This window comes from Bos taurus, chromosome 16 (genome assembly GCF_002263795.3).
Source record: "Bos taurus isolate L1 Dominette 01449 registration number 42190680 breed Hereford chromosome 16, ARS-UCD2.0, whole genome shotgun sequence".
Taxonomy (NCBI): Eukaryota; Metazoa; Chordata; class Mammalia; order Artiodactyla; family Bovidae; genus Bos; species Bos taurus.
This window is the reverse complement of record NC_037343.1, coordinates 18,885,264-18,905,906: the sequence shown is the minus strand read 5'-3', so window position 1 is coordinate 18,905,906 and position 20,643 is coordinate 18,885,264. Positions and strand designations below refer to the sequence as shown.

Genomic DNA, 20,643 nt, shown 5'->3' with positions numbered 1-20,643 from the left:
TTTAGGTTGTTACAGAGCTCCAGTTTGAGCTGCCTGAGTCATACAGCAAATTTCCATTGGTTACATTTATCTTTTTGAATTAATGTTTTTTTCTGGATATATGCCCTGGGGTGGGATTGCTGGATCATATGGTAGCTCTATTTTTAGTTTTTTGAGGACCCTCCATACTTTTTTTCCACAGTTGGCTGCACCAGTTCACATTCCCACCAGTAATGCAAGAAGGTTCCCTTTTCTGTACAGCCACTCTTGCATTTGTTGTTTGTAGACTTTTTAATGATGGCCATTCTGATCAGTGTGAGATGGTTCAGTTCAGTTCAGTCGCTCAGTCGTGTCCGACTCTTTGCGACCCCATGAATCACAGCACGCCAGGCCTCCCTGTCCATCACCAACTCCCGGAGTTCACTCAGACTCACGTCCATCGAGTCAGTGATGCCATCCAGCCATCTCATCCTCTGTCGTCCCCTTCTCCTCCTGCCCCCAATCCCTCCCAGCATCAGAGTCTTTTCCAATGAGTCAGCTCTTTGCATGAGGTGGCCAAAGTACTGGAGTTTCAGCTTCAGCATCATTCCTTCCAAAGAAATCCCAGGACTGATCTCCTTCAGAATGGACTGGTTGGATCTCCTTGCAGTCCAAGGGCCTCTCAAGAGTCTTCTCCAACACCACAGTTCAAAAGCATCAATTCTTCGGTGCTCAGCCTTCTTCACAGTCCAACTCTCACATCCATACGTGACCACTGGAAAAACCATAGCCTTGACTAGACATATATGTACGTTAATGCTGTTTCAAATTCTTTCCCCATATAGCTTATTACAGAATATTAAGCAGAGTTCTCTGTGCCATACATTAGGTCCCTGTTGATTATCTGTTGTATATGTGGTAGTGTATATATGTTATTCACAACCTCCTAATTTACCCTTACCCAGAACTTCCCCTCTGTAACTATATGTTTGTTTTCTAAGTCTATGAGTCTGTTTCTTTTTTTGTCAGTTCGTTTATAACACGTTTAGATTCCACATGTAAGAGATATCAGATGATATTTGTCTTTCTCTGTTTGACTCACTTCACCTAGTATGCTGATTTCTAGGCCCATCAGTGTTGCTTCAAATGGCATTATTTCCTGCTTTAATGACTGAGTAATAATCCACTATGTCTATGTACCACATGTTTGTCCATTCATCTTTTAATGTACATTTGTTTCTTCCATGTCATCACTATTGTAAACAGTGCTGCAGTTAACATTGGGGCACATGTACCTTTTCCAAGTATGATTTTTCTGGATATATGCCCAGGTATGGGAATGCTGTGTTACATGGTAGCTCAAGTTTTTTAAGGAAACTCCATGCTGTTCTTGATAGTGACTGTTAACAATTTATATTTCCACCAACAGTGTAGGAGGGTTCCCTGTTCTCCGCACCCTCTCAAGCATTTATTGTTTATAGACTTTTTGATGATGGCCATCCTTACTGCTGTGAGGTGACACCTCATTGTAGTTTTGATTTACATTTCTCTAATAATTAGTGTTATTGAGCATCTTTTCATGTGTTTTTTGGCCATCTGTATACATTCTGTAGAGAAATGTCTATTTGGACCTTCTGCCCATATTCTTATTGTCGTTTTTTGTTTTTTGTTTTTTCAATATTGAGCTGTAGGAGCTGTTTATACTCTTTGGAAAGTAACCCCCTGTAGATCACATCATTTGCAAATATTTTTTTCCCCATTCTATGGTTTGCCTTTTTGTCAGTGGTTTCCTTTGCTGTGCAAATCTTTTTATGTTTAATTAGATCTCATTTGTTTTTATTTTTATTTTCCTGACTGTAGAAGGTGTATCAGAAAAAAATCTTACTGCAGTTTATGTCAAAGAATGTTCTGCCTATATTTCCTCCAAGAGTTTTATAGTGTCTGGAATTACATTGGGGTTTTTAATCCATTTTGAATTATTTTTGTGTATGATGTTAGAAAGTATTCCAATTTCATTCTTTTATTTGTAGCTGTCCACTTTTTCTAGCACCACATACTGAAGAAATGATCTTTTCTCCATCATATGTCCTTGCCTTATTTGTCATAGAATAGGTGATAGCAGGTGCATGGGTTTATTTCTGGACTTTCAACCCTGTACCATTGATACAATTTCTTTGTTCCAATGAGGTACTGTTTTGTTTACTGTAGTTTTGTAGTATAAAGTCGGGTAGCCTGATTTCTCCCACTCCATTTTTCTTTTTTATGTTACTTTGGCTATTTGGGGTCTTTTGGTTTTAATTCTGTGAAAAATGCCATTGATAATTTGATAGGAATTGCATTGCATCTATAGATTGCTTTGGGAAGTATAGTCATTTTCATAATATTGATTCTTCTAATCCAATGCTATGCTATCTCTCTCCATCTCTTTGTGCCATCTTTGATTTCATCAAAATCTTACAGTTTTCTGAGTATGAGTCTCTTGCTTCCTTAGATAAATTTATTCATAGTTGTTTTATTCCTTTTGAGGCAGTGGTAAATGGGATTGTTTCCTGAATTTCTCTTTCTGATCGTTCACTGTTAGTGTATAGGAAGGCAAGAGATTTCTGTGTGTTAATTTTGTATCCTGTCACTTTACCAAATTCATTGATGGCCCCTAAAAAGTTTCTGATGGCATCTTTAGAATTCTGTACATATAGTATCATATCATTTGCAAATAGTGACAGTTTTGCTTCTTCTTTTCCAATTACGATTCTTTTTCTTCTCTGATTGCCATGCTAGGATTTTCAAAAGTATGTTGAATAATAGTGGCAATAATCCTTGTCTTTTGCTGATCTTAGAAGAAACGCTTTTAGTTTTTCACCATTGAAAATTGTATTTGCTGAGCGTTTGCCAAATATGGCCTTATTATGTTGATATTGGTTCCCTCTATGCCCACTCTCTGGAGAGGTTTTTTTTTTTTTTAATGGGTGATGAATTTTATCAAATGCTTTTTCTATTTCTATTGAGATCATGTGGTGTTTGCTTTTTTGATATATCATATTTCATTGACTGATTTACTCTTGTTGGACCATACTTGTGACCCTGGGATGAATCCAAGTTATTCATGGTATATGATATCTATTACGTATTGTTGGATTTGGTTTGCTGATATTTTGTTGAGAATCTTTCTATCTGTATTCATCAATGATATTGACCTATAATTATCTTTTTTGGTAGTGACTTTAGTTGTGGTGGGGCTTCCATGATAGCTCAGTTGGTAAAAAAAAAAAAAATCCATTGGCAATGCAGGAGACCCTGGTTCAATTCCTGGGTCAGGAAGATACACTGGAGAAGGGACAGGTTATCCACTCCAGTATTCTTGGGCTTCCCTTGTGGCTCAGCTGGTAAAAAATCTGCCTGCAATGCAGGAGACCTGGGTTTGATCCTTGGGTTGGGAAGACCCTCTGGAGAAGGGAAAGGCTACCCTCTCCAGTATTCTGGCCTGGAGAATTCCATGGACTCTCTATAGTCCATGGGGTTGCAAAGAGTCGGACATGGCTGGGCGACTTTCACTTGCACTGGTTGTGGTATCAGTGTTGGTATGCTCATGGAATGCCTTTGGGAGTGTTCCCTCCTCTTTAGTCTTTTGGAAGAGTTTGGGAAGGATCAACGTTTTTCTTTGTATGTTTGGTAGAATTTGCCTGAGAAAACATCTGACCCTGGAGTTTTGTTTGTAAGTTTTATTTAAATTACAGATTCTGTTCCACTTCTAGTGATTGGACTGTTCAGGTAATCTTATTTCTTCTTACTTCAGTTTTGGTACACTGTGTTTCTCAAAACTTGTCCGTTTCTTGTACGTTGTTGAATTTGTTGACAAAATAATTCTTCACAGTTTTCTCTTTGTTCATTTCTGTAGTATCAGTTGTCAATTCTCCTCTTCCTTTTCTTATTTAATTTCGTTGCATCTTCTTCTATAACTTTAAAAATCTCTAATTTATTTCCTATCTGATTTTTTTTATCTGCTTGTTTCTGCCGACTTTAGGTTTTGTTTCTTCCTTTTCTCTTTTAGATGATGTGTTGAGTTGTTTATTAGAGATTTTTCTGTTCTTAAATAAATTCTATATAGCTGTGAACGTCTGTCTCACCAGAACTGCTTTTGCTGCATTGCCCAGATTTTGTATGGTTGTGTTTTCATTGTCATTTGCCTCAATGCATTTTTAATTATTTTTTGTGTCTTTCACAGAAAAGTTTTTATTTTCCTTATTTATCTTAAAATAGTTTATACTGAAGTATAGTTGATTTACATTGATGTGTTAGTTTCAGCTATACAGCAAAGTGATTTAGTTATACATAGTACATATTGTCTGGAGAAGGCAATGGCAACACACTCCAGTACTCTTGCCTGGAAAATCCCATGGACGGAGGAGCCTGGTGGGCTGCAGTCCATGGGGTTGCGAAGAGTCAGACACGACTGAGCGAGTTCACTTTCACTTTTCACTTTCATGCACTGGAGAAGGAAATGGCAACCCACTCCAGTGTTCTTGCCTGGAGAATCCCACGGATGGGGGAGACTGGTGGGCTGCCGTCTATGGGGTCGCAAAGAGTTGGACATGACTAAGTGACTTAGCAGCAGCAGCAGTACATATTGTCAACATTCACTGGATCATAGAGAAAGCGAGGGAATTCCAGAAAGACATCTACCTCTGTTTCATCAGCTACACTAAAGCCTTTGGCTGTGTGGATCATAACAAACTGTGGAAAGCTCTTAAAGAGATGGGAATACCAGGCCATCTTACCTGTCTCCTGAGAAACCTATATGCAAGTCAAGAAGCAACTGTTAGAACCCTATATGTAACAACTGGTTGGTTCAGGATTGAGAAAGAAGTATGACAGGGCTATCTGTTGTCACCCTGTTTAACTTATACACTGAGCACATCATGAGAAATGCCGGGCTGGATAAGTTACAAGCTGGAATCAAGACAGGTGGGAGAAACATTAACAATCTCCGATGATACCACTCTAATGGCAGAAAGCAAAGAGGAACTAAAGAATCTGTTGATGAGGGTGAAGGAGGGGAGTGAAAAAGCTGACTTAAAAATAAATATTAAAAAAAAACTAAGATCATGACATCAATCCCATTCCTTCGTGGCAAATAAAAGGGAAAAAGGTGGAAGCAGTGACAGATTTCCTCTTCTTAGGCTCTAAAATCACTGAAGATGGTGACTACAGCCATGAAATCAGATGATTGCTTCTTGGCAAGACAGTTATGACAAACCTAGACAGTGTGTTGAAAAACAGAGACATCACTCTGCAACAAAGGTCTGTATAGTCAAGACTATGGTCTTCTCAATGGTCACATACAGTTGTGAGAGCTGGACTGTAAAGCGGGCAGAGCACCAAAGAATTGATGCCTTTGAACTAGAGAAGACTGGAGAAGACTCCTGTGAGTCCCTTGGAGATCAAACCAGTCAATTTTAAAGGAAGTCAACCCTGAATATTCATTGGAAGGACTGATGCTGAAGCTGATATTTTGGTCACCTAATGTGAACAGCTAACTCATTGGAAAAGTCCCTGATGTTGGGAAACATTGAGGACAGAAGAGGGTGTCAGTGAGATGGCTGGATGGCATCACCCATGCAATGGAAATGAACCTGGGCAAACTTTAGGAGATGATGAGGGACACGGATGCCTAGCATGCTACAGTCCATGGGGTCACAAAGAGTCAGCTATGACTGGATGACTGAAAATCAACAGTACATACATTAATGCTGTTTCAGATTCTTTTCCATAATAGATTATTACAGAGTATTACATTGAGTTCCTTGTGCTATATATTAGGTCCTTGTTGATTATCTGTTTTATACACAGTAGTGTATATATGTTAATCATAACCTTCTAATTTATTCCTACCCGTAACTTTCCCCTTTGTAACTGTGTTTGTTTTATTTTCAAAGTCTGTGAGTCTGTTTCTGTTTTTTAAGATCATTTGTATCACGTTTAGATTTCACATATAACTGGTATCATATGACATTTCCCTTTGTCTGTTGGGCTTACTTCCCTTAGTATGATTTCTAGGTCCATCCATGTTCCTTTAAATGGGATTGTTTCCTTCTTTAATGGCTGAGTAATAGTCCATTATGTGTATATACCACATCTGTTGATGGACATTCAGATTGCTTCCATGTCCTGGCTGTTGTAAATAGTGCTGCAATGAACACTGGTCTGCGTTTACTTTTTCCTGGTATGGTTTTCTCTGAATATATGCCCGGGTGTGTATGGTAGTTTTAGTTTCTTTAGGAACCTCCATCCTATTCTCCATAGTGGTTGTACCAATTTGCATTCCCACCAATAGGGGTAGGAGGGTTCCCCTTTCTCCATAACCTCTCAAGCAATTATTGTTCAGACATTTTGATGATGGCCATTCTGACAGCTGCGAGGTGACACTTCATTGTAGTTTTTATTTGCATTTGTCTAATAATAAGTGATATTGAGCATCTCTTCACCTGTTTTTATTTATTTTTTTGGTCACCTGGATGTCTCCTGTAGAGACATGTCTGTTTGGATATTCTGCCCGTATTTTGATTGTGCTTTTATTTTTTTATTGAGCTGTATGAGCTGTTCATACCCTTTGGAGATTAATCCCTTTCTGGTCACATGGTTTGCAAATATTTTTTTCCCATTCTGTGGTTTGTCTTTTTGATTTCAGTGTTTTCCTTTGCTGTGCAAAACTTTTTAAGTTTAATTACATCTCACTTGTTTGTTTTTATTTACCATACTCTAGGAGGTAAATGTGAAAATATCCTGCTGCATATATGAAAAGATTCTTGCTTATCTCAAAGAATGTTCTGCCCATACTTCCCACCAAGAGTTTTATAGTGTCTGGACTTCCATTTAGGTCTTTAATCCATTTTGAGTTATTTTCATGTATGGTCTTAGGAATTGTCCTAATTTCATTCTTTTACTTGTAGCTGCCCATTTTTCCCCAGGACCACTTATTGAAGAAACCATATTTTCTCATTGGTATATTCTTGCCTCTCTTCATAGGTAGATGATAGGTGCATGGGTTTATTTATAGGCTCTATCCTGTACCATCGATCCATATTTCTGTTTTTGTGCCAAAACTGTACAGTTTTGATTACTGTAGTTTTGTAGTAAAGTCAGGGACCCTGATTCCTCCAGCAGGTCTTTCTTTCTCAAGATGCTTTGGCTATTCAGGATCTTTTATAAATTCTAAAAATTTTTGTTCTAGTTCTTTGAAAAATGCCATTGGTACTTTGATGGGGATTGCATTACATCTGTAGACCGCTTTGGGTTGTGTAGTCATTTTCACAATATTGATTCGTCTAAGCCAAGGATATGCTGTATCTCTCCATTTGTGTCATCTTTCTTTCATCAGTATCTTATAGTTTTCTGAGTACAGGTCCATTGCTTCCTTGGGTTTATTCTTGGGTATTTTATTCTTTTTGATGCAGTTGTAAATGGGATTGTTTCTTAAATTTCTCTCTCCAATCTTTCATTGTTAGTGTATAGGAATGCAAGAGATTTCTATGTATTAATTTTGTATCCTGCAACTTTATCAAATTCATTGATAGGTTCTAAAAGTTTCCTGGTGGAACCTTTTGAATTTTCTATGTATAGTATGATGTCATTTGCAAACAGTAACAGTTTTGCCTCTTTCCCAATTTGGATTCTCTTCATTTTTCTTCTGATTGCTCTGTCTAGGACTTTCAAAGGGAGAAGGCAATGGCACCCCACTCCAGTACTCTTGCCTGGAAAATCCCATGGATGGAGGAGCCTAGTGGGCTGCAGTCCATGGGGTCGCTAAGAGTCAGACACGACTGAGTGACTTCACTTTCACTTTACACTTTCATGCATTGGAGAAGGAAATGGCAACCCACTCCAGTGTTCTTGCCTGGAGAATCCCAGGGACGGGGGAGCCTGGTGGCTGCAGTCCATGGGGTTGCACAGAGTGGGACACGACTGAAGTGACTTAGCAGCAGCAGCAGCAGCAGGACTTTCAAAAATATAGTCAATTATAGTGGTGAGATTGGACATCCTTGTCTTTTCCTGATCTTGGAGGAAATACTTTCAGTTTTTCACCATTGAGCATGATGTTTGTTGTGGATTTGTCATTTATAGCCCTATTATGTTGAGATTGGTTCCCTCTGTGCCCACTTTCTAGAGTTTTGTAAATCATAAATGGATAACTTTTATCAAATGATTTTTATATATCTATTAACATGATCATGTGGTGTTTGTCTTTTCTGATGTGGTGTATCATCTTGATTGATTTACATATGTTGAATCATCCTTGTGACCCTAGTATGAATCGAAGTTGTTCATGGTGTTTGATCTTTCTTATGTATTGTTGGATTCTGTTTGCTAATATTTTGCTGAGAATTTTTGCATCTATATTCACCAATGATATTGGCCTGTAATTTTCTTTTTGGTGGTGTCTTTGTCTGGTTTTGGTATCAAGGTGATGGTGGCTTAATTGAATGTCTCTGGGAGTGTTCCCTTCTCTTCAGTCTTTTGGAAGAGTTAGAGAAGGATCAGTGTTTAAAATTTTTCTTTGTATGTTTGGTAGAATTTGCCTGTGAAGCCATTTGTAAGGAGTATCTTTTATTACCTACTCTTTTTGTTTTCATCACTCTAAGAGGTGGGTCAGAAAAGATCTTCCTGTGCTTTATGTCAGCAAGTGTTTTTCCTATGTTTTCCTTTATGGTGTCTGGTCTTACATTTAGGTCTTTAATCCATTTGAGTTTATTTTAGGGTATGGTCTTAGGAGAGTGTTCTAATTTCATCCTTTTACTTGAAGCTGTCCAGTTTTCCCAGCACCATTTATTGAAGAAACTCTTTTCTCCACTGTATATTCTTGCCTCCTTTGCCATAGACTAGGTGACCACAGGTGCCTGGGTGTTATTTCTGAACTTTCTATGCTGTTCCATTGATCTATATTTGTTTCTGTTTAGTGCCATACTCCTGATTACTGTAGTTCTGTAGTATAGTCTGAAGTCAGGGAGTCCTATTCCTCCAGCTTCATTTTTCTTTCTCAAGATTGCTTTGGCTATTCAGCATCTTTTGCATTTCCTTACAACCTTTAAACATTTTTGTTCTAATCCTGCCTTCACACATTTAGTGGGCCTCTTCTTTGCTCTGTGTTGTCGCTGCATGTCAGGGGCAGGGCCTGCTCCTGAGTTGTTGGAGTAGAAGCCCTCGGTTCCATTGCTGAGCTGCAGTGAGAGGTAGCCAGAACTGGAGAGCTCCTGCTGGGAGAGGTGCTTTGGCTGGGGTATTCCCTCCCCGAGCTGTCTAATGTGGGGTGCATCCTGTGGTGTCACCTGCACAGGCTCACAGAATGAACTGCTGGCAATACCCCTGGCACCGCCTCCACTGGGAATGCAGTCATTTGGCCCTGTGTCCCTCAGGCGCTGTGGTTACAAGGCCACCAGCACAGATCCTTAGGTGCCCACTCACTGAAGTCGGGACCACAGTGGTCATGTACCTGGAGCCATCATGGGAGCTGTGGAAGCCCCCCAGCCCCATCTCTGCATGTACATGCCACAAAGCTCATAGCTGCTGAGACCAGACTGGTGCCAGACATGGAAACACCTACTGTCCTGCTCCCAGAGCCCTTAGAGGCAGCTTGATGAAAGAGGCTATTATGGCAGGCCACGCCCACCCCTTCACACACCCTTTAGCAACAGTACTTTGCTGCTGGGGTGGGCCCAGGCTTTTTCTGCAATCACACTTTAGCCCTTTCTGGCTGTCTTTGTGTAGCCAACCTGTGCTCTCCCTGGGCCCGTTCTGAACCCCAAGTTTCAGCACCCAGCCCCTGCATGTACAGGCTGGTGTGCATCTTGGGCCATGTACTGCAGCAAGATAACACCAATCCTCTTTGCCAGTCTGTCTTCTGCCTGCTTCCACCATAGCCAGAGCACCAGTCAGTACATTCATCTTCTGAGTCTCTGAAGCTTGCTTTCTGTCCAGACTGACCTCCTGGCCAGTGAAGGGGCTTCCCAGGGCACAGAACAGTTTCCTCTTCCACGGCTCCTTCCCCGGGGCCAGGTCCCATCCAGATTCCTTTTTCCCTTGGTTATATGGAGTTCTTTCTTGCACTTCTGGGTGTCTGATATCTACTGCCATCATTCAGTAAGGTATCACGTGAGAATCCATCCATGTGTAGATGTATTTCTGATGCATTTGTGGGAGGAGGTGAGACCCAAAGTCCTTTTTATTCCCCCATCTTGATTCTTCCCTCCATAGCATTTGTTTTTAAATGTTCCACAGACTGATCCTCCACTTTTGTTTTCAGTTTGACTCTGTGGCTGATGTATCTGATGTGTCGAGCAATGTCACCCTAAAAAGTTACACTGTGCACTTGGAGGTACCTCTGTGTGCTGCATAATGCATGATCTCTGCATGGTGTGTCAACTGCATGATGATAAGCCACACAGTTTGGTTAAATCAGCTCAATCAGAAACCTGATCTTTAGAGTGGCTACATTTCTTAATGGCACATTCTAGAACCTAATCCTAGAGTACTTTTCTTTCTGATGTGTTTTGGGTCCTCTTTATTTTGGAAGCTTTGCAACAAGGGGAACAAGGTGGGATGAGAAAAGAAGGTAAGAGTCAAGTTCTGTACATAAATCCAGGAATTTTAAAGTGAAATACAACTGCTCACTTAGTGACTATGAGAGAATACTGCTTTTTTCTCTGGGAAAGGAAAGTTGTCGAGGAGGTTCTGTGCTGATGGCCATGAGGAGCTTACCTTGCTACCCCTCACCCTCACTCTACTGCTTTGCTATGCAGCAGCCCTGTCCACAGGGAAACACAGCCAGTGCCCCAGCCAGTACATGAGCTCTTGGAGGCCCCAAGGACACTGGCTGTCTAATAAGACCATTAGCTTATTATCTCACTTTACCAGGAAGTTGTGAGCTACAGTATTCCTGATGTACACAATTGTGTAGGATATGGGGACAGTGTTCCCTTCGTTGACAATGTGACACATGATTTTTTCTCTTGCTTAAAGCCCATTTTCTTTAGACCTTACTCACCAAGAGCAACTTTCTCTTCAGGGCTTAGCTGATACCAAAATCCCCCGGTCTGGGACACCTGTGAGCATTAGGAGCAACCGAAGCCTGTCTGTTCTGCGCATCCCAAGTCAGAGTCACGGCAGTCAGACCTATTCCCAAGGCTCTCTCCACCGGAGTGTCAGCCAACTCATGGACATTCAAGACAAGAAGGTCTTGATAGACGACTCACTGTGGGAAACCATCATGGGCCATGACAGCGGACTGGTGAGTCGTTTCCTAATCTGGAGCCTTTGTTAAACACAAGTATGTAACAGGTGGCATGGTTTCCTGTACCCCGCAGAACAATCATCTCCCAAACACTCAGTTCATCCCTCTGACCACTTACCCAATTATTTTGTAACGACACGTTTACCTGCCTGAGTAGTGGGGGAGAAACTGTCTTATTCTTTTGGCACACAATAGAGGCTCAAAAAATACATTCATGTGTAAGTGAAGAGATGAACAGGTTCTACTTCATTAACTTGGACAGGACATGACTGAAAACACTGGAACATGCCTAATTGAGACATGAAGTACAAGCTCCTATTTTACTAAAGGGAAAAAAAAAGATACGTATTTTCCTTCTCGTTTATGGTTAGAGGAGAAAGAGAGTCTCTCAGTAGGATCTATAGTTTCTTTTCAAAAAACTCAGAAAATCATGATAAATATAAGAGCATTGGTATGTATAAACCTCACTTTTCATAACTCCAGCCCAGGGGATACAAAAAGTTAACCTCCTCATTATCTAATACTTTTTTGAGTCCCTAGCTCTGGTTCTACATTTGACTCTCACTCACTCTCTGCCCCCCTAATTCTCACTTTTGCTTCACTGAAATGTTGATGATTTTCATAAAGACTTCCTTAACTAATGGCAAGAAATAAACTTTCATGGCTCCAGATTTCAGTCACACATACACACAAAATAAAATTGATAGTCCTTCTGGTTTGTTAGGATGATGATATATAATAAGGACTTTAAAATCATGAGCCTGTTTGAAGTTATGATGACTACTGAATTCTGTGACTCCATTTCAGATGTGACGTTTCTATGTCAGGAATAATTATATTAGGTTGAAACAAAGAATTTGTTAATTGATCATATTTGACATACAAAATGGCAATTTCATATAGTTCAATATATTACATTGAAGGCTAGATGCATGTGTGCTCTTACCCAAGGACACACATCTAATCGTAATTTTTTTTTGGAACTGGGGATCTTAAAAGCACTGATTACAGCACCTCCATTCTTCACTATTGTACTGTGCTGACATTTTTGCTTACTTTTGACCATACTAGTAATAGGCAGTATGCAAAGCAATTCAGTGAAAGCTTTTTAAGATATCCGTATGTGGCAAATTATCTGTTCATTATAACATTATAATCCGTATTCCTAGCCCTATTCAATTAAAAAAAAAAAAAACAGTAAGAAGATCGGACATAATGAAGCACAACAGCTTGCATTCTGGCTCTTCTGCTTAAATTCTGAACTGAATCATATGAAACCTCCCCACTTTCGGATGAGAAAACTGAGGCTTACACTGTGCCATGTCTTAACCTTTTAATGCTCAAAAGATACACATTTTGTGTAACACTGTTGCCAGCAAATATCCTAACCAGTGAGGACTGGTGTCTTTTCAGTATGTGGATGAAGAGGACCTGATGAACGCCATCAAGGGTTTCAGCTCTGTGACTAAGGAACACACCACATTCACCGACACCCACCTGTGAAGGATGGAAACCTGTAAGACATAAGCTGGATGCAGGCCCCACCCCCCATCACCACTGGGTTATCAGATATCATAAATGCTGAAAAGCTATTGCTTGTCATGTTGTAATCCTTTAAAGATGAGTGTTTTTGAAATTATTTCTCCCTAATCGAGGTCTAAGTTGTTTTTCTGGCAGTCTAAAATGAGGGGTTTCTGAAATTTTATGTCCAAGTGAAAATGCTTATTTTGCTCTCCTTATTTTGAGGACACTAAGCACGTAACTGTCACTTGGCTATGTTTGGCAGTGACACGGCTATTTAAATGAATATTCAGTGGCAATTTCAGGTTGGCCCACAGTTGCTACAGGTAAGTTACTAATTTAAAAGCTAAGGGGTTCTTCTGAGAGGATGTCATTGCTGCTGCTTTAAGCAGCAGAACACTGCTTCTGCTCTCAGCTCCTGGTTTATGGAAGTTGAAATAAACCAGTGAGGAACCATTCTAGTAACAGCTGCAAAATCAAATCCCAATGTCAGATCAAGCTGAAACACTCAAAGAGAAACAAACTGCATTGAGGCTATACATTTGACTGTGTAGGTTTCTATTTGATTATGATGTTTAGGGATAAGTATTTACCAAACCACATATACTTATAAATGTCTGTTCTTACATGTATGAATCTTCTAAAAATCTGAGGAACAAGCAGCTAACTTATATATTTCAAAGAGAAAAATGAACTGTTTTGATATTTTACATAATTTTGACACTCTAGTCATTACTTTTTATAGAATTCTGTCAATTCACTGAATACCCAGGAATACCTTCACCTTGGCACATTCTATATGGAAACTACTGTTTTATTTGCATTTTTAACTAGCCTACGTGGAATTAAAGAAGAAAATTTATGTTCCTTCCAGCTTTGAAAATGTTTAAAATAACACATAAATATACATGTTTAACATATCTGTCCTATATTCCTTCATTTCAGAGAACTACTAGAATCATTAAAAGGAGAAATTGGTACTTTAACTGTTAAAGTGACTAATGACCAATTTCCATGAGTCAAAAAGTTTTTGTTATATACTCTATTTGGATTAGAAAGTTATTGGTAAGTCCTACCTCAAGAAACACTTTCCTCCCCAAGTAAACATAAAATGAAAAGTATTTAAGTTTATTCTTCACAGAAAACACTGTAAGAAAACCTCTTCTTCATTCTTAGAGGTCTTAATGATTCTGGGAAATTACTTTTGAGTCTGTATATCTCAAACACAATTGTTGGACATATTTTGTGAATTACATTCAGAGATAAGTAGATTACCCCAAAGCTGAGCTGTCAAAACTTGGAGCACAAGGAATAACTTTGCCTATTCTGCCTGAAAATGAGGAATCACACTAACTGTCCAGCAGTCAAAGAAAGACCATGGACTTTGAGGGCACTGAGACTTTATCCCAATTTGCGAAAGAGCAGCTCCTCAGAATGACCAACTCCTGGACAAGCCTTGCCAACAGTAAGTGTCAAAAGCGCAGACCAGTGTTAAGCCCAAGTTCTGCCCCCTCGTTAGAACTGCTACAAACGAATCCATGAATTCATTAGCTGACTCGTTCACGTTTTGATCCCCTGGCTCACAGGGGACAGAAGCCTGCATGGCTTCCACCCACACCAACCCCGCAACAACTCTGAACATGACTTGTATCGATTTCAGAGAAGCACACGATGTTGTCTTCCTGCTTTAGGTGGTACCCGGTGCCAAGCCTCTACTCAACAGTCAGACTCACCCCTAGATATTCTGATTCAACTGGTCTGGGGTGGCACTGAGGTGTCAGTACTTCTAAAAGCCTCCAGGTGTTCCTCATGTGGAGACCCGGTTTTGTGAAGAACCTGAAAGAATACATGCTGTGCACTGGGACTCCGGTCCTTGCCCACTTCTCCTTTGCAGAGGCGACAGCAGACAGCTCTCTGTACACCTCCTGGCTCTGGTCCCATCACATGCTCAGCTTCATTTTCAAGACCTGCTGTATGGTGTCTAACAGTAACTGATGAGAGCGCACAGCTATGCTTGCGTAAGCTCAACTAAGAACTGCACTTATCGATGATCTGTTGTCATTGCTGCCTGAATGTGAGATCTGTATTGGTACCTTATGCTGACCTAAAAATCATCTTGGCATCAATATAATTCAACCTGAACAACCTGTAAATAAAACGTAGTCCAGGTGGAATAATTCAGTGAGTAGGAACTTAATTATGTCACACGTGAATAGTAGTTTATTTCCAATGCACAGATATCATGTAATTAATCGAAAGGTGGTTTGCTTAATAAATATTTAACTGTGAACCAAGTTTGATTTAATATATTTATGAAAAAATACTCTTAACAGCTCTGGGTTGTATTTACAGTTTACACATAATGATAAAGGTGAGCCCATTTAAGAAAACAGGATATTCTGAATAATCGATGTACATTAGAATCAATGTAACACATTTTGTAAGACGTGAGTCCCAACCGGCAGAGATACATATTTAGCAGATAACCTCACGTGGCTCTGATATGTAAGCCTGGATGAGAAAGCCAGAAAAAGACCACAGGCTGCAGAGACAGATGTGGGTTCATGAGGTGGCTCAGTAGCTAAGGAGCTTTGTGGTGAAGCTATTGATCCTCAGAGGGCCTTGGTAATCTCATCTTGAAAGAGGATAACAATACTTATCCAGTTGACATGAAAATACTTATTTCATAATTACTGGGAAAACTTGACATCATGAGAATTATAATTCTGTTGTTTTTCATCTGTCACACAAAGTATATACATAGATTCATTTTTTTCCTCCACGTTTGTGTGTTTTGCAGTTTTTTTCTTACAGCTGATTTCTAATCTCATAGCACCGAGGCTGGGAAAGATACTTGATTACAATTTCAGTTTTCTTAAATTTACCGAGGCTTGATTTGTGATCCAAGATGTGATCTATCGTGGACAATGTTTTGTGTGCACTTGAGAAGAAAGTGTATTCTCCTGCTTTCGGATGGAATGTCCTATAAATATCAATTAAGCCTATCTAAGCTATTGTGTCATTTAAGGCCTGTTTCCTTACTAATTTTCTGTCTGGATGGACGATCTGCCCATTTAGGTAAGTGGGATGTTCAAGTCCCCCCAGTGTTATTGTGTTACTGTCCATTTCTCCTTTTATGTCTGTTAATATTTGCTCTGTATTTTGAAGTTTGCCTTTACCAGTGAGCTTTCCCAAGGGTAATTTTGTTTCTAGTGTTTTGGGCTTTTCCACTTCCTTTGGCTTTTGCTGTAAAGCTAGTTTGACGGTACTGAATTCTTAGCTTTTGCTTGTGTATAAAGCTTTCTATCTCTCTGTCAAATCTGAACAAGAGCCTTGCTAGGTAGAGTATTCTTGGTTGTAGGATTCTCTCTTTCATCACTTTAAATATATCATGCCTTCTGGATTGCAGAGTTTCTGCTGAAGAATCAGCTGACGGTCTTAGGGGACTCCCATGTATGTTATTTGTTGCTCTTCCCCTTGTTGCTTTTAATCTTTTCTTTTTGTCTTTTTTTTTGGTCAGTCTGACTACTGTGTGTCTCAGCATGTTCCTCCTTGGGCTTATCCTGTATGGGACTGTCTGTGCTGGGTGACTATTTCCTTTCCCATGTTTCAGCTGTTACCACTTCAAATATTTTCTCAGGCCCTTTCTCTCCCTCTTTTCCTTCTGTGACCCACCTATAATGCAAACATTGGTGCATTTAACGTTATCCCAGGGGTTTCTTCCATTCTTTGTCTCACTTATTCTGCTATTGATTCCTTCTAGTGTATGTTTCAATTATTGTTCATCTGTTTGCACTTTAGCTCTTCATTAAAATTTTTGTCTTTATTCTTTCACCAGGTTCTTGGATCCTCTTTAGGGTGATTACTCTGCACTCTTTCACAGACAGGCTGGCTATCTCCACTTCACTTAGCTATTCTGTGGGGGTTTTATCTTGTTCCTTTGGGACGTATTCCTCTGCTCATTGTTTACATTTGTTTGTATTTTTGTGTGTGTAGGAGCTTAGTTACGCTTCTCCATCTTAGAGAAGGGGCCCTTTGTAGGGGATATCCTTTGTGTCCCAGCAGAGGATCAGGAACCAGTTGGTCCTAGCGTAGACTCTGATCTGTGTTATAAACTCAGTTCTGCAGAACCGTACTATCCTTGCTTCTGGCGTCTGCTCCCTGATGGGTGAGGCTCTGTGTAGGTTTTCTGGGTGGGAGGGGCTCATGCCTCCTTACTGGTGTGTGCAGCAAGGTCTTGGGCCTTTGGTGGGCCAAGCTCTGTCAAAGGATGTGTCTAGGGGCGGCTGAGAGTCAGGAAGTCTAGGCAGCTTGTCTGCTGATGGACAGGGCCATTTCCTACCCCTCTGGTTGTCTGGCCTGAGGCGTCCAGCATTGGAGCTTACAGGCTGTTGGGTCTCAGTGCTAAGGACTCAAAATGTCTGACTCCACGCAGCATTCACATAGGTCCCCACTGTATCAGCCACCAGCTTTTATGATGGCAGACAGCCACAGCCGCCCCCACCTCCCAAGGAGACCCTCCAAGACCAGGAAGTAGGTCTGGCCCAGGTTTGTGTGGAGTCTCAGCTTTCGCCCTGAGCACGTGTGTGTGTCCTCCGAGGGTGGAGGCGGTTCCCCCCATCCTGGGGGGCTCCTGCAGTTAAGCCCTGCTGGCCTGCAAACCCCAATGCTCTGGAGGCTCCTCCTCCAGAGACTGACCCCTGCGCTGGGGAGCCTGGCATGGGGCTCAGCTTCCACTCCTGTGGGAGAAGTTCTGTGATTTAATTATTCTCCAGTCTGAGGGTTGTCCAGCTGGGTGGTATGGGATCTGATTACACCATGAGTGCACCTGTCCTTTCACCTCTTTCTTGATTGCATCTTCATGTCTCTGGATGTAATTTTTTTTTTTTTTTTTTTGGTGTGCTCAAAGAGAGGAGACTGAGTCCTACTCTAGCACCTCGGCTGAAAAATCTGTTCATGGTTCTGGAGGCTGTGAGCCTGGCATCAAGGTGCCATGGAGATTGGTTTCTGGTGAGAGCTCTCTTGTAGACGGCCATCTTCTCTCACGTCCTCACGTGGCCTTTTTTCTGACATCTTATTCCTCCTCACACAATGGACAGTGCTCCTGTTCTCCTAAGAAGTGAGAGAGGTTCACACGGTGCAGGTGGTTCTGGAGGTTTTCCCCCTTTTGGACTAAAAAAGAAAACTATCCCTGCTATGCCTAAGATTTTTCATTATAATCTGCTGAAGTTTACAAAGTTACGTGCCAGAATAGACTCAAATTTCTGCTACACCATCAAGGTGCAAGCTCTTTTTACAGGGAAGAAAAACAACCTGACTGTAGTGCAAATATTGACAGAATAACTAGAGTGAGCTGCCGCTGCAGGTGTTCTTTTGTTTTTCAGAATTACACTAAAATCCCATAAAGAGCCCTTTTACTCTTGGAAAAGACTGGGTAAGTATTTAATTTTTAGTTTTCTTACTTGCCCACCCAACTTTTTACATGAGTATAATAATGAGAAAAAGGGTTTAAGAGATAAATACAATCCTTGGTAATACTGAAATTATGCTTTGTGTACCCTTTTCCCTGACAATACAAGTTAGTTTTCATACATATAAGATCCTCCCTCTTTCCTTTATTATGGGAGGAAGCAAAGCATGAACAAAACCTAAGTACACTTTAAACAGGATTACTATTCCTTAAATAACTGAAAACACCTAGTCTTAATCATTTTTATTTGCCTTACTTGACAAATAATTACAAGAAAGTGTCTATGAAACCACTGGCAATATAATAAACTTTAAAGAATTTATTTTGACTTGACCCACTTATATTTCTCAGAATGGGAATATATACATTATTCATCAATAAATGCTTAATGCTTTAAATTTACAATTACCTTACTTGCAGAAATTTGGAAATCAATTAAATCAAAGTACAAAAGATTTTTTTGTTCTTATATTTAAAATAAAATTTCTATAGCAGCCAAAACCTTTAACCAAAAATGCAGAAGTGCAGTCTCTTAAGTTTAACAAAATGGCCACATTCTAATTTAATTATCTTCATTATTAACACAAGAAAAAAATATGATATGGTGGCTCCTCAAACAAGGCAAATTAGTAATTGGTAGTTTTCTTTTCTGGGCACTCGAAACTGTCTTTATTTCATCTGTTCAAACAGTTGCTCCAACTTTAAAGAAAGTTTAAATGGATTTTTGACATTTAATATTGGTAATGCTTGCCAAGACTTAAGTACTCCAACAATGAGAATCAGAAAATGACCACAATTAAAATTATCCTAAAGGACTCAGTACTACACAGAGCAATCTGGTATTCAATAGTGTTTTTGAATTACATATTTTTCCACAAACATAGCACCTCATTAAATACCTGGTAAACCACTCTGCAGTCACAGTAAGGGTTGGGAGATTAAGTTCCAAAGAGAATTATGGAATTTGTTACACAGAACATTGCAAGACAAAGCTCAGGCAAAATCAGCATAAGGAATGCAGTCTGTTGATTCTCACACTCTAAGGGGATGGTCATCTATAATGGGCACCATCTTATTGAGACATGGTATTAATACTATGCTTCCAAAATCCAGAGTAGATAAACATGGAAATGGACTCCTTCTTTACAAATGATCTATTAAATGTGCCTGTAAAACTAAAAAAAATTTCCAAAAGATCAGATGAGATATGGTTATTTTATCTCCTTAACCCAGGTAACTCTGTCAAAAAGATGATACTAAATGAAGTCCAATCTTAATATGTAAAGTTTTGGTGTAAAAGCTAATTGAAATCCAGTAGAGTTTAACTCTCTTCTGAATAACGAAACTACTACTCACTTTGCTGAGTTGTCACAAGCTGTACTCTTGACCTGAAGAATCACTTTTCTTGTGCCGAGGAGAGGGCGCAGTCTTTGTAGGAGACGGGGATGCAGTACCAGGTGAGTCAGTTCCTCCATCAGACGTACTTGGTGAAGATGCCAAGTGAGGGACTTTCTTTCTTCCGAGGAATCCTCCTCCTTCAAACCCTCCTTTCTTCCGTGACTCCACTTTATTTTCATTTTCATCTTCTGATGACCTTTTCTTGGATTCCAGAAAACCTTCGGCTAGTCTATGAACTTCCACTACACTATCTGATTCTCTCAAGCTTTTAACTTCTGTTCCAGGAGACTTCCTCTCAGACACATTACATTCCCCCGCTGCCCTCTTAACTTCGGCTTGTATTGGACCCAAGTTACCATTTTCAGGGACAGCTCTTTCTATGTTTCTGTTCAAATTCACAGTCTGGAAGTCCCTATAACTGTGAAAGCTCTCAGTCCTCCTCGCTCTTGCTAACAAAGGACTTTCTCTGTAAGGCCTAATGGAGCCATAAGTAGCTGCTTCGTGGATGGTTTCATGGTGCTGGAGCTGAAGACTGAAATACAAAAGTCACATGTCGTCTTGGGAATTTTCAGGGGCACATCTAATAAACTACCAGTTTAAATATATATAAAGAATATTATACATAAAAATGTATCTTAGCATGCTATATAAAAATACATCTTAAGCACTCTATATACTATGTGTATAAAATTAACAATGCAAATAATACCATACATATATTCACAATGAAGCTAGATTCCTAAATAGCTGAAAAAAGCCAGGGGAAAAACACCTTTAAAATCAATGTGGAACTAATATAGTTTCAGTATGTGGCCCTTAGTTCACATTTTGGGATTTTTCAAAAATATGCTTAACTAAAAGCAAACATGTCATTGTATTAAAGTACATACTGTTTAAGACTAAAGGGGTAATTTTGGTTAATATGTCCCTGAGACAATAGGAACAAAAGTTCCACATAGCATCTAAGGGGACATGTGATTTTTCTAATTTCCTTTGAATGAATTCTTGATCACGT

The 20,643-nt window shown here is 39.9% G+C and overlaps 2 protein-coding genes across 5 annotated transcripts in view; one reads left to right on the top strand and one right to left on the bottom strand.

The window, feature by feature from the left end:
- Positions 1-13,574, top strand: part of USH2A (usherin) — a 923,574-nt gene extending 910,000 nt beyond the window's left edge. The window contains exons 70-71 of the mRNA NM_001191425.2: positions 11,015-11,236; positions 12,653-13,574. Of these exons, the coding sequence (NP_001178354.2) occupies positions 11,015-11,236; positions 12,653-12,742 (312 nt within the window). The 3' untranslated portion in view covers positions 12,743-13,574. The remainder of the gene's footprint in view (positions 1-11,014; positions 11,237-12,652) is intronic.
- Positions 13,575-14,974: 1,400 nt separating this feature from the next.
- Positions 14,975-20,643, bottom strand: part of KCTD3 (potassium channel tetramerization domain containing 3) — a 72,138-nt gene continuing 66,469 nt past the window's right edge. For 3 of the 4 annotated variants that reach the window (XM_005216782.5, XM_010813093.4, XM_024976099.2), the window contains one exon: positions 17,627-20,160. In XM_005216782.5, the coding sequence (XP_005216839.1) occupies positions 19,599-20,160 (562 nt within the window). In that variant the 3' untranslated portion in view covers positions 17,627-19,598. Of the gene's footprint in view, positions 20,161-20,643 lie in introns of all 4 variants that reach the window. The other variant, NM_001191424.2, reaches the window with a different exon arrangement.